This window comes from Teleopsis dalmanni, chromosome X, assembly GCF_002237135.1.
Source record: "Teleopsis dalmanni isolate 2A chromosome X, ASM223713v2, whole genome shotgun sequence".
Taxonomy (NCBI): domain Eukaryota; kingdom Metazoa; phylum Arthropoda; class Insecta; order Diptera; family Diopsidae; genus Teleopsis; species Teleopsis dalmanni.
The window spans coordinates 72,970,953-72,985,216 of record NC_051848.1 but is presented as its reverse complement, the minus strand read 5'-3'; the positions used below and the strand labels follow the sequence as shown (position 1 = coordinate 72,985,216).

The 14,264-nt window shown below is 30.8% G+C and overlaps 2 protein-coding genes across 2 annotated transcripts; one reads left to right on the top strand and one right to left on the bottom strand.

Moving 5' to 3' along the window:
- Positions 1-666: 666 nt before the first annotated feature.
- On the top strand, positions 667-8,551 carry LOC119687779 (ribonucleoside-diphosphate reductase large subunit-like). The gene is made up of 4 exons (XM_038102266.1): positions 667-775; positions 828-916; positions 4,574-4,751; positions 6,120-8,551. The coding sequence occupies exons 1-4, from the start codon at positions 742-744 to the stop codon at positions 8,231-8,233; spliced, it is 2,415 nt and encodes an 804-aa protein (XP_037958194.1). The 5' UTR covers positions 667-741; the 3' UTR covers positions 8,234-8,551.
- Positions 8,552-9,789: 1,238 nt separating this feature from the next.
- Positions 9,790-12,619, bottom strand: LOC119661964 (probable transcriptional regulatory protein Teth514_1449; the record flags this gene model as incomplete). Its single annotated transcript, XM_038071491.1, has 4 exons — positions 12,039-12,619; positions 10,113-10,287; positions 9,954-10,049; positions 9,790-9,891 (listed from the first exon to the last, which is right to left on the bottom strand). Coding segments are annotated over exons 1-4 (843 nt in total), but the record flags the coding sequence as incomplete, so codon positions are not given.
- Positions 12,620-14,264: the final 1,645 nt, after the last annotated feature.

Below are 14,264 nucleotides of genomic sequence, written 5' to 3'. Positions count from 1 at the left end.
AGCTCACATGTATGGCAAAAAAACAACAAGGTGCTAGCCTATACTGGCCGATAAAATTTCATAAATTTAAAATTTGGGAAAAAAAGAAAAAATTTCAGTGTTTTGTATTGTAATTTCCAACATTTTTATTATTTCTTTTCAATTCCGTATTCGTTTCAATTTATATTAATTATTTATTTTTATACAAAATGTAATTTGCTTGCATTATGTGCACATATGCAAGATTTGCTATTTGCCGAAACATTTTACAGATTGTAACAGTGATACTAATGTCCCGCTTAGTGAATATAGGCCAGCATGCATTTTTTGCCACATTTGTGAGCCACCAAAAACGCTTATTATTATGTTTCAATTATTTAAATGTTCTTATAAGTATTCTTATAAGAAATAATTGCTTCAATTACAAGGGCAATCCACTTGTAAAAAGATACTTATTATAAAAATAATTGTAAGTTTTGTAGGTAAACACAATTTAAAATAAAATTGAAAAAACTTAAAAGATTATTTAAAATATTTTTAATATATATTTGAAAAAATGTTTTTAAGACATCTCATACGAGCCCGCCACTGATGGTATCATATTTCATACAGCTGGTGTGCACTCACCTTAAAAATGTTTTAAATATTTTCCATATTGTTGAGTGTAAACGACGCCAATTTTTTTAACAATGCTTTATAACAACATTTGGCGCAATTATTTCCCGTATTTGCAAGTGCACGTTTATCACAGTTTGATTAATAATGGTCGTTACTAAACTATTTGTTTTAAAAAGAGGTATGGAATACTCAAAATTTATAAAATGTTCATACGGCATTGATTTCTATAGATGGACGAAAAGAAGAAGTACATTTTGATAAAATAACGTCAAGAATAACGAAATTATGTTATGGACTTAATATGGAATATATAGACCCGGTAAGTAAAATTGGCTTTGGAATATTTAATATTACATCAATGTAATTGTTTGCTTAATATGTTTTTTTAATAAGTTTCATAGTAAACATTAAATAAATTATATTGTAAAATTGGTAAATGGTTCTTACAATTGATTCGTAAAATTGATTCTTACAATAATGCTGCCTTTGTTTTATTACATGACTTTATTGGTTGTACGGTACATTATATTACAAGAATATATATTTGAAATTGCACTAACAATTATTACCTACACTGCTTGAGCTATAATAATTTTGTTAATTTTAAAATAAAGTGTCGGTAATACTTTTTAACTTTTTTATATATTGAAATTGGCATATTCATAATTAAAAAAATATATTGAATGGCGCAGCTGCCGTTTTGTAAATTTATAAAAAAAAACTATGTCCATTAATTGAATTTAACAATCTTTCTCAAATAGTATGGTTTTTTTAATTGTAAATATTTTTGAAACAAAATTGTTATAAGGTATAGTCTTTTGAAAATTAATAATGAAGAGGTTAGTCATAATTACGTTAATTATACGATGTTGTGAAATTTGAAAGTAATGTTTAAATAATTATTTCTAAAATACAATATAAATTTTAAAATAAATAGTCTACTTAGATAAGACAATATTGCACAAAAAACAACGCCAAATATTAACTCTAACGATGATATAAAAATCCTATTCACAGTCAGTAGATTTGCTGACTAGACATTGCAAATATACAGGTATATACGGTGACGAACATAATTATTGGCACCTCAAGTATGTTAAACTTTAACACTGTTTTTACCTCTTTAATACCACGATTCGATTTTTACCTTACAAAAATTATTATAGATAGAATGCTTGATTCGCAATTAAATTCATTTTATTTCATTATATTATTTCTTATATTTAATTTCTTAAAATTAAAAAAACACAAAAAATACTAAATTAGGCTGAACAAATTAGGCTGCTCTACATAGAACTATCTAAACTCAGAGCAATCACTAGCCATATGGGGCGGTATGCACATCTTAGATCAGTCATCGAATAATCAGCGAAGCTTATGAGGATTACATAAATAAATAAATAGTTACAGAGAAGGGAGGGACTTTGTAGAAACTTCCCAGCTAAGAAATAGTAAAAGTGCCCAGTTGCACTAACTCAAAAAAACCTCAACATAAAACTTAGAGGTTCTAATAAACTATTCTAACACAATTTCATCGATCTGACATTTTCCTGGAAAAGACCTGTCATTTCTATATTATAAATGACGTGATAGTTTAGATTCTAGCTAAAAACGTCATAATGCCGATAATATTAACGAACTTAATCCATTTAAAACAAAATGAGTAATAATCATAAAGAAATCACACAATCTTAGCGGAATATAATTCTATATTTACACAGTCAAGGCAAATCTTATGCGGATATTGGGGAAATAATGGATAGGGGCCGTTACATCATTTGGAGCATTGTTTCAAGGAGACAACATCATTACAAAATGCAAGGCATACAGATTGACTTAAAGCTTTGAGCGACTGTAAACACAGCAAAATAAGAAATGTTACCCAAAAATATCCTCAACCTAGATTGCAGTCTAAGTTAAGCGAAAGTTTGGCAAGAATATTCATCGCATAACGATCAGGAGTATACTGCAGAAAACCAATTACAGTTGGCGTGTTGTTAGACGATACTCGTTTATTTTGCAGGTCAACCACCAGAAGCGTTTAACCTATGCAAAGGAGTAATTAAGCAAGCTAATCGACTTTTGGTACAATGAAATATATTTTGATCTAATGTTCAGCAAACAATTTGGTGAAAACTAAACACCAAACTACAAAAAAATAGTTTTTTATTTTCTGCTGTCAATAATTAATTATGTTCGATATGGAGTTTCTCGGCGAATTGGAATTCATTGACGGCATTATGGACAAAAATTATTATATAGCCATCCTCAAGAGAAATGTCAAAGAAAGTACCGAAATCTTGAGTTTATAGGTCACGTTTAACTTCGAATATGACAATGATCTGAAACATACGGCTTGTGATATGCGTATATGACTCGCGCACCATGCAAAACATACATTACCGCATCCGCCCTAATCTCCAGATCTCAAACCCATTGAACGTTTGTGAGTAGAATTGGATAGACGTCCAAAGAAGCCTATTATAACCACAAAGGCAGGACTGAAGGTGGCACCGATGAAGTGTGGCAAAATATTGGGCCAAATACCACACTACCACAAACTAATATTAATTAATTAATAATAATAATCACCGTAAATATTTTTTTTTAATTTTTGCATTAGGTGTGCTAATAATTTTATTCAGCCTAATTTAAAACTTTTTTGGTTTTTTAATTTTAAAAAAATAAATTTAAGAGATAATGAAATAAAATGAATTTAATTGCAGATTAATCATTTTATCTAAAAAATGTTTGTTAATTAAAAATCCCTGTACTAACGGGGTAAAAACCGTATTAAAAATATACTTGTGTCAATGATTATGTTCGTCATTGTATATTTAAACTGAGTACTACCTATGGACACATAAATACTATGTCGTTAACTGCAGTGCAAACTAAATATACAAACATTTCAATATGGAAAAATATCAATGATACATTAATATTTATACACGCATAGATCTAGATAGAAATAGATCTAGATCTGTCAGATCCAGATCAGATATGGCTCCATATATCTGATTGGTAAAGTTATATTTTAATTATAAAAATGGAATGCTCTGTATGTAATATATCTAAATTGTAAATTTGTTAATAAAACTTTCCCAGCAAATTAACAAAACTCCAGAAAAATGTGCGAACGTAAAAGTCAAGTACGGCTTTGGTTCAGTTGGTTAAGGAGCGCTGACTCTTAGCTTCAAATATGACAGGGCACGAGTTCGATTTCTGGCACTTGCAGTCTCAAAAAATTATCTACGAATAATTAAATAAAAGAATTATTTCCAAGACCACTGATGATGGGTATTTAGCAATACTCGAAACAACTGTATGGTCAGCCAAAAATTCAATTAATTAAAATAATATTAAAAAAAATTTTTTGTTGTTGTACATAACTATTTTTAGAAACCTCTTTAAAAAACAATTTTAACTGCTTGAAACAATGAACTACTTGAAACAATGAACTACTTAAACGATTCCTTTTTAATTTTATGCAATTAAAAATTTCGGTTATCTGTCCTGTTCTTGAAAGTTTGAGGTTGGGAGACCATTGTTAATGGATTAGGCAATATTTTCCTATAACTGCTAATAATAAAATTTGTTTTTGTTAAAATCAAAGTAATTTGTACCCCTTTTTAATCTAGTCACATTAATTTGGTAAAAGATTCTATTAGTTTAACACGGTAATATAAAATTATCTGAACAATAAACTCGTAATTATATGTCTGTCCGTCCTTTCCTTAGTACAACGTAGTTTTTATAGCTTATATAGGATTGTAGTTATTGTGTAGTAAATGAAAGGTTTTATCTGGCATTATTTAATAAATATTTTAATTACATTTTTTGTTAAATATTTTAATTTTTTATGCTTAATTTTTAAATCATTTGCAGTTTTGCTACTTCATAATATGTACTATTCATAAAATCGCATAAATTAGCATAAGTCCGAATTGTTAATGACTTAGTCATTCTCTTTTAGGTGTCAATAACACTAAAAGTTATAAACGGCCTTTATTCTGGTGTTACTACGCAAGAGTTGGATAATTTAGCTGCAGAAATTGCTGCAAGTTTAACGACAAATCATGCTGACTATGCAGTATTAGCAGCGCGAATAGCTGTATCCAATTTGCACAAAGAAACCAAGAAATCATTTTCCGGTAAATATTACCTACTGATGATCTAATTCAGTAATATACTAGTTATTAATTATGATACCTATATTGACTCCATTATAGGACTGGAATATTTTATTTCTCTTTGAAATGATTGTTTCAAGTTTTAATTTTAAGGTAAATTAAGCTTTAATTCAATAGGTATTAGGAAACAGCAGTTATAAAAGAATGCTTCAATAGTCAACGAGCCGTAAGAAATCCAGCACTTCCACTCGTAATATCTAGGAATGAAAAACAACTTTCTCGTACAACATGAACAGACCTACCTCAATTGATGTCAAGATATATCCATGTGGTAACCAGTTACTTGTCAGCCATAAATTCGTCTGCCTCCAATGCGCACCAGAGCTGTTGTTCCACTTATGGCTTTGCTTATTTGTTCTCATGTTCAAGTACACACCCAAAATTGCACGCTTACAATTTATGCTCGCTTCATTAAGGTTGTAAGATTCCTTCATTTGCACCTAAGTTAGGTTCAACATTCCTACCTATCACTTTCCTTAGGGGAACCTTATACCACTTCACTCGCCATCTTATCCCATTGTTAAAGTTTTGTCATCTCCATATTGGTTTGATTTTCAGAACATCGTGGGCTACAATAATCGTAACAACCAACATCTTGACGAACTTAGATGCGAAAGTTATTGTAACTAAAGTAATTGAACAAATTAGCCGGTATGATTCTAATTTGCCGGGCATAACGATTTGATAACTTATTTTAGTGAAGTCAACTATTTTAATTAAATTTTATTTTTCTCCCATTCATCCTTAATCTTTTCTCACTCCTAAATAATTCCCTCCCCTCTCGCACAACTAATACCTATTCACATCATAACTTATGTATTAGTCTAGTAATTCCCTTCATGTTATCTGCTTTTTAGATTCTTGCGGACAGCAACAACAACAAGCAACTTTTTTTCACTGCACTATATATCAATATAGTCTATTTCCAGGGATATCGGTGCTTTAAGTTGAACACTTTTTGCATTAATAATATTTATTTAAAACTAAAAATACTTAATACTGCTAACTAGTATATGCTATAAATGGATTGATTACACAAATAACAGGTACCAACAAGAGGACGCGCCATCAAGTGGTTTTTATATAAAAATTCCTAACTTTTTTGCACGAAATTCCACATGTAACATAGTGGATAAAGTCAAATAGCTGTCTAGTGAAACTCGTCAAATGGGCGTGCCCATTTCAAGTATGCATTTCTTTAGCAATATACAAAATAAATAAAGATTATATGGAATCTATTTATCAATATATTTGAAATTAAAATATTTATTTTAAATCTATATTTTAATCTATATTTATTAAAAATTTAATATTTATATTTTGTTTCAGATGTGATAACTGATCTGCACAATTATATTAATAAGGAAACTGGAGAAAAGCTACCAATCATATCTGATTTTTATTATGAAATTATTAAATCAAATGCGGATCGTTTAAATTCGGCTATTATTTATGACCGTGACTTCGGTTATAATTACTTTGGATTTAAAACGTTAGAACGATCGTATCTTCTCAAGATAAATGGGAAAGTTGTGGAAAGACCCCAGCACCTGTTGATGAGATGCTCAATTGGTATACATGGGAATGATATAGAAGGAGCAATTGAAACTTATAATCTTCTCTCTGAACGGTACTTTACGCATGCCTCGCCAACTCTGTTCTCCGCTGCCACTAGAAGGCCACAACTTTCATCGTGTTTCCTGCTTACTATGGTTGCTGACTCAATTGAAGGAATTTTCAAGTCAGTTGAACAATGTGCTATGATATCAAAATCAGCCGGTGGCATTGGATTAAATGTTCATTGCATTAGAGCTAAAGGCACGTTTATATCAGGAACAAATGGTGTTTCAAATGGATTAGTGCCAATGTTAAGGGTATTTAATAATGTGGCAAGATATGTTGACCAAGGTGGTGGTAAAAGACCTGGAGCTTTTGCAATTTATCTTGAACCTTGGCATTCTGATATATTTGAATTTATAGATCTTAAGAAGAATACCGGTAAGGAAGAAAACCGCGCTCGAGATTTATTTTATGCACTTTGGATTCCTGATTTATTTATGAAACGTGTTGAAGCTAATGAAAATTGGTCACTTATGTGCCCAAACAAATGTCCTGGCTTGCATGAGGTTTGGGGTGAAGAATTTGAAGATTTATATACAAAATATGAAAAGGAAGGTAGAGCAAATAGAGTAGTTAAAGCACAAGCTCTTTGGTTTGCTATAATTGAAGCACAAGTTGAAACTGGAACTCCTTATATGCTATATAAGGATTCATGCAATCGCAAAAGTAATCAACAAAATTTAGGAACAATCAAGTGCAGTAATTTATGCACAGAAATCGTTGAGTACTCTGCGCCAGATGAAATTGCAGTTTGCAACTTGGCTTCTATAGCACTAAATATGTTTGTGACTAGTGATAAAACTTATGACTTTCAGAAGCTTAAATATATAAGCAAAGTCGTAACTAGAAATTTAAATAAAATAATTGACGTAAACTATTACCCGTTGCCCGAAGCAAAAAAGTCAAACTTAAGGCATAGACCTATCGGTATTGGTGTGCAGGGATTTGCAGATGCTCTAATTGTACTGCGTTATCCTTATGAAAGTGAAGAAGCATTTTTATTGAATCAACAAATATTTGAAACAATTTATTATGGTGCTTTGGAAGCTAGTTGTGAATTGGCTAAAGAATTTGGGCCTTACGAAACTTACGAAGGAAGCCCTGTGAGTAAAGGTATTCTTCAATATGATATGTGGAACAAAACTCCTACTGACCTCTGGGATTGGGCAGAATTAAAAGGAAAAATTGCACAATATGGTGTTAGAAATTCTCTTCTTATTGCTCCAATGCCTACAGCATCAACAGCTCAAATATTAGGAAATAATGAATCTTTTGAACCATATACATCCAATATATATACAAGAAGGGTGTTATCTGGGGAATTTCAAGTTGTTAATCATCATTTGTTAAGAGATCTTACTGAACTAGAACTGTGGAGCGATGAGATGAAAAATTTAATCATTTTGAATAGGGGTTCAATTCAAAATATTGAAGGAATACCAAAGTATTTACGTGATTTATATAAAAATGTGTGGGAAATCTCTGTTAAGTCTACTATTAGAATGGCTGCTGATAGAGGAGCTTTTATTGATCAGAGTCAATCATTTAATATTCATGTGGCGGAGCCAAATTATGGAAAATTGACTTCAATACATTTTCACGCATGGAAAGCTGGATTAAAAACTGGAATGTATTATCTAAGAACAAAACCAGCAGCTAATGCTATTCAGTTTACTGTGGATAAAGCTAATGGTGATGCCAATGGCGTAGAAAATCCAATAGCAAATAGAAACGGCGATGCTATTTCCGACAGAAATAAAAGAATGGCTGATATGGTATGCTCACTCGAAAACAAGGATGAGTGTCTATCATGTGGATCTTAATTATATTTTTATACTTATTTCAAAATACACTTTTATAGTGTCAATTACTATAAGAAATAATAGCATGCTCACTCGAGAACAAGGATGAACGTCTATCATGTGGGTCTTAATTATATTTTTATACTTATTTAAAAATACTTTCTTATAGTATCAATTACACGTATTTTATATTTATTACCACTTATACATATTTCATATTATATTATTAATTGTATGTTTACTTTCATGTTCCATATTTAATTTCATATTTTATATTTAATATTACTTCTACTGTTATTTTAATGGAGTTTATTTTGTATTGAATTAAATAAATGAAAAAATTTCTCTAAAAAACATTGACTGTTTGTATAATTTTAACTAGACAAGGATAATTAACTTATAAATATTAATAAATAAAATTTATATCCGTTGAAACTAGATCTTCAAATATGATTTGAGCATACTTGTATTCCACCATTCGAACACCACGCGGGTTGAATTCAAAGATATTCGGGTAGCTCGAATATTTTCAAACATTTTATACAAATTTTCAGGTTTGGGTACGCGAACTTCTAGAATACTTTGAAGCACTATTAATTTTTTCTTCTTTAGCTGGTCAATACAGACGTAAGTTGTCCTTGGTCGGGACCACTTAGCTCCTCCAACTAGTTCGTTCAGTGATTTACTATCGCAAATTTGTAGTACTACGTGCCTTTATTTTGTTGATCACCTGAAACTTATCTCTTAGTTTAAAAATCTTATATATTTAAAAAATAAGTTATATCTTATTACGTCTATTTTTCAATAATCTATTTCTGAGTATGCAATACAATTGTCTATTTACAATAGAAAAAATAATGCTAATCCAGAACTGTGTATATAGTTTAACTTCAACCTATATTCCAAACTGGTAAACCCTATTAAAAATTCACAAGATAAGCAAAGGAATTATCAAAAAAACTTTCAAAATAATTTATTTTAAAGCACCACTTAAAAATTTCCGGGGCAGCCATGTACGTCACGCATTCACTCGTCTACTCAGACGGTCAAACCCCGTTTACGCCTCTTAACAGAGATTGTACTAGTAAGTCGCTTTCAGTTTAAATAATATCGTCCATCGTCGTCTATCACAAAACTAAAGACTGGTATATAGACCTTACCAATTTCGATGAATTATTTTAGTGATATTTTGTGATTTTACTGTTTTCTTTTTGAATTTACTTTGACACTCTATAGTCGAGTTAAAAGGTAATTTTTTTTATTTATTTATGCCTTAATTCTGCTTTCTAATTTCCAAGGACTCCGTCATTCAACTACGCCATATGATCCAATTGCATTAGTAACCTGCCCATTTCTGGTAAACGTCTTAGTCCCTTTCCCTTGCAACGATAAAACTTCTATTGGATTAGCGAGTTGAATGGCTTCGGTACTTATTTTAAGTCATAAACAATATCTGTGCGCTTTTTTGCATATTATTATTATAATTTAGGTACACTATATTGCTTTTATATTCAAAAATAATTTTATTAATTGTTATCAAATAATTTTATTAATTGTTATTAAATAATTTATTCATTTTCTATATTGTCATATATAATTTCAATATCATTAATATTTTCTAATTTTTGTTTAAACTTTTTATACAAAGTTTCTTCATCCGGTGTCAGTAAAATCATTTTCTGAAAAATTTAGCATTTATTATTTTTTTTTTTTGAAAAAAAAACAAGTTTTCACTATTTACCTGTGCTATATGTTTGTGCTCCGTATTCTCTACAGAATAGCCTTTAGCCTCGATTGCATTAGTAACCGATCTCAACTTGTCGGGATCACAGAAAAACTAAAAAAATAAAAACTGAAACTAATTATATATTTAAGCAAAGAATTTAAGAATATCACAAACCCGCACAAATCCACTTTTGTCATCAACGATTTCATAATCGTCTGCTCCGCAGCTAATTGCATCCTCAATTAAAAGGTCTTCTAATCCAGTTTTTAAAGACGGGTTTGATAGATCTACAGTTGTTTCAATAAGTCCAAAATCATCAAACAAGTTTCCAATATCAGCGAACACGGCACTAATTATATAAAAACCAAAATATAAGTATTTATAAAAATAATAACGATGTACAAAATATTTATGTAAATATATAATTAGATAAGGTTGAAAAATAGCGAAAAAATAATTAAGATTAAACTTTTACGAAATAATCCAACGGGCAGCAAATAACTTATATTCAGATAAAGATGACTTATTCAATTTTTCTTGTTATCGACGATAAAGTGACACTTATAACTGCAGTCGAAGTTTCCCAGCTCGTAAGAAAAATAGGACCAAACTGACTCTTTCAACACCATTAAAATCTGCTAGGCTATGACAGCAATTATATAACTTGTATAAAAATAATACTTTATAATGTATATAACTTAATATTAGATTAGTCTTTCAAATATCAGTATTTTTGTAGATAGTAAGTCAGCATTGAAAGCAATTAAATCCAAAACGGTTAAATCAAAAATTGTATTAAAATGTTACGCCTCACCTATGAACATCACACATGACAAGGTCTCTCTTTGCTGAGTTCCTGCAAGTAGCAATATCGAAGGGAATGAACTAGCGGATGACATGATCAGAAGAGGTTCTGAACTGCATATAAGGGAGGCCGATTTCTCAGTACTAACACCAATATGCAAACTGTTTAGTATTATAGAGGAGTTCACCAATGTGGTGACTAATAATTTATGGACTAATTGCGAAGACTGTGAGGTCGTTAGAATCTTATAATTAGACAAAAATAAAACGAAAAGCCTTTTTGGCTTTAGCAAACTTGTAATTCTTACTCTTACTTACTGGAGTACTAACAGGACACTGTGCATATACTCCAACGATGGCGAGCTTCTACAAGTGGATTATGCAGGAGTTGCCAAGATGAAGAGGAGGTAGAATCTATCAACCACTTTCTCGTGTGTCTGTCAGGACTGCAGACAAGGCGACTTCAATATATTGGGGAACACTTTTTCACTGGCCTGGCAAAGATAACGAAAGTAAACTTATCAGATCTCCTTAACTTCATCTGGCAAACCAAACGGTTTAACAAGCATAATACACGAAGATAACAAAGGTTAGCAAGCCGCCTCTTCCGGCAAAATCTTTGAGGACATCACAATGAGCAATATATCTCCACGAGTGGAACTGCTGATAACTGTCAGAACGCGCCTTCTCAACCTAACCTAATCCTAAGCATTAGATTAGATTTACAGCACCTAATGTACCTGTACTATGCTTGACAAATCAAAATACGACGAAATTTCGGAAATGTGTGAACTTCTGTAGTAGAAATTTGCCTTTTATGATTTTTTCACTACAATTTGCATTGTGCGCTAATATAATATTCGTTATTTACTGGACAAACAAAAAACGAGACACATTGAATGGTAAATTAAAACGTTAATTTCCAGGGATTTTTAATACCACGTCTGTTTCCATTAATATTCGAACTTCGTGCATGTATCGCATATCCACTACAAAACCCACAGCTTAACTTCTGCATTTCTGATTTTGCACATTAAATTATTATAGTAAATTGTTTGTTTTTTTTGCTATTAAGCAAAAAAATATCAATTTGTTTATTTTGTCTTAAATTGCTGACAAAACACACTTGTGACACTCGTGTTGCAATTGATACCAACAGTTGGTTTTGAAGAATACAGTTTGGGGTTAAGTCATTCTGGTGTGAAATATCTACGTAAAAATCCATTACATAAACTTATTAATTGAGGCACTTATACAGCTATAAGTTAAAAATATAATTATTAGTATGTAGTTTACCCATGTTTATTTAAAATTGTACTAATCTCCATTTTATTGCCGGCGAAATTATCCGTATTAAGCACACAAACCATGAACACTTTTTTTTTATATTGAATTTCCAGTAAGTATTTTTTCAGTGAAATGTTCTTCTGCGCACTTTTGGCGATAGTGGTTTGTATGCTTGACATGGGCATATTGTTTCGCAGTGCTTCCTGGATAACCCTACGCAACTGTGAATTCATTGCAGGATCTGAAGACGAACCTTCTTGTATAGCAATTCGTATTTGTCGTGAAAACTTTGTGAATGTTGTGCTCTTCTGCCCATCCTTCTGCGCTTTCGTGTGCTTTATGTTTGCCCATTTCGAGTGGCCGGCTAACAATGGTCCATATGTACCACGAAAGCACCGTGTCACAAACGTCAGCTTACTTTTATTAACAACATCATATGGTATTTTTGTAAATGTTAGCCCAAACCTCAAAAAAAACATGTCGGTAAAACGCAAGTACAACTACAACTACATTATATAGATAAAAAATAGTTTGTTTTTGTAGCCAATATGCATAGCTTCCTTTCTGTTGAACATCTTTATTCTTATGTATATACATATATATCTATATCTGTATTCACATAAATACTTATAATCTTTATTATAATTTGTTATTTGTGCGTACACAAAAAAATAATAAATATATATAATTATCACAATTGGTATTTAAAACCAAAGAATAATTTTACAAGGATGAAAACTTAAATGTAAACACAAACAATCAACCAAACAATCGCATAAAATTTAACAATTACAAAGCCAAGTGTGGTACATTGTGCGACTAAGAACCGATTTGTTGGATCCGCCAACAAGCACACCACACCATCATGAACTGTCATTTATATATTTCACCACGAAATCTATCAATGAGGAGCAAATATTATGTTTCATTTTGATTTTTTGACAACTCAAAGAAAACAGCTGTAAAATGTGGTGGTTAACTGCTTTATGAAAATTACTAGGGGTATTCAGGTAACTGATTAGTTGCTTAGTAGTTGATTATAACAAAAATTTGCACACAAAAATGAAACTAAGCAGGGAATCAACTATTTCGGTGATTCTCAGATTAGTACAAATTTGATTAATAGTCCCAAGTGTCGTAATAATAACTTAAAATGAACTTTTGTATAGAAATTTGTTAGCTATCTCTCTCAGCTGTTTGAATTGTGTGTAAACAATTTTCACTGTTAACGTATGTTTCGCTTGAATACCCTAGTTGCCTGAATACCCCTACTATAAATTTAAATTATTATTTGTGTATGAATTATTATTATTATTTATGTTTTTATTATATAGTTTATACATGTAATTCTCAATATTGATTTGAATTATTCTTTTAATTTCCACTATGTAAAAATATATACCAGTTGCCAAATCTTGGCAGTTGTATAAATAAAGGGAAGATTAAAAAAAAAATGTTTTTATTATATTAAATATTATATGAGTAATACGGCGTTTACATTGGCCGAAAATGGCTCATTTTGAATGAGCCATTTGAAAGTGTTTACATTCGTTCTATTTCATTTGTTCTCATTTCAACATCTAATTTTTCAACTTGCATGTTGATTTGATTTTTGGCCTGTGCCAAAAAAATGTTGCATGAAGGTTAAATATGCCTTCAAACCTTACATAAGAAACTTAAAACATATTTTTAACTTCGATTAATTACTTTTTGGGAAGTAAAAGTTCTAAAAAGCAGTGCATCGTTTTCAAGAAAATGCAACCACCAAACATTTGTTTACCTTTTTTTGTAAATATGTTAAAAACAGCTTTTTCAAACTGTCAAAATGCCATGAAGAGCTTTTATTTAGGGTATGTTCAATGGATTCCTTTGCATTTGGAACGTATGTGGAATGCATTCGAACGTCATTCATACAGAATGTGAGAAAATTGCTCATTTTTGTGCTTGAAATTTTATATGCAAGAATGAGGCATTCGATACTCATTTTCGATTTTTGACCAAAATGAGCCATTTTCGGCCAATGTAAACGCCGTATAATGGGCTGTAAGTCATTTAAGGACATATTTGCATATGTTTATACAAAATGCAGAAAAATGATATAAATTTTTATGTCCTTTTTTTAGGAATGATACTAGAGATAATGTATCATAAAAATGTCAAGCACAACGAACAAGGAAGGGCTGAAACAAAATAAAGTCACTTACACACTGTTGAACACGAACGATTTCTTGTGAG

Coding starts and splice junctions, on each gene's coding strand:
- LOC119687779 (XM_038102266.1), top strand. CDS start 742: ATGGTCGTTACTAAACTATTTGTTTTAAAAAGAG. Junction 776..827: donor ACTATTTGTTTTAAAAAGAG/GTATGGAATACT, acceptor TGATTTCTATAG/ATGGACGAAAAGAAGAAGTA. Junction 4,752..6,119: donor AACCAAGAAATCATTTTCCG/GTAAATATTACC, acceptor ATTTTGTTTCAG/ATGTGATAACTGATCTGCAC.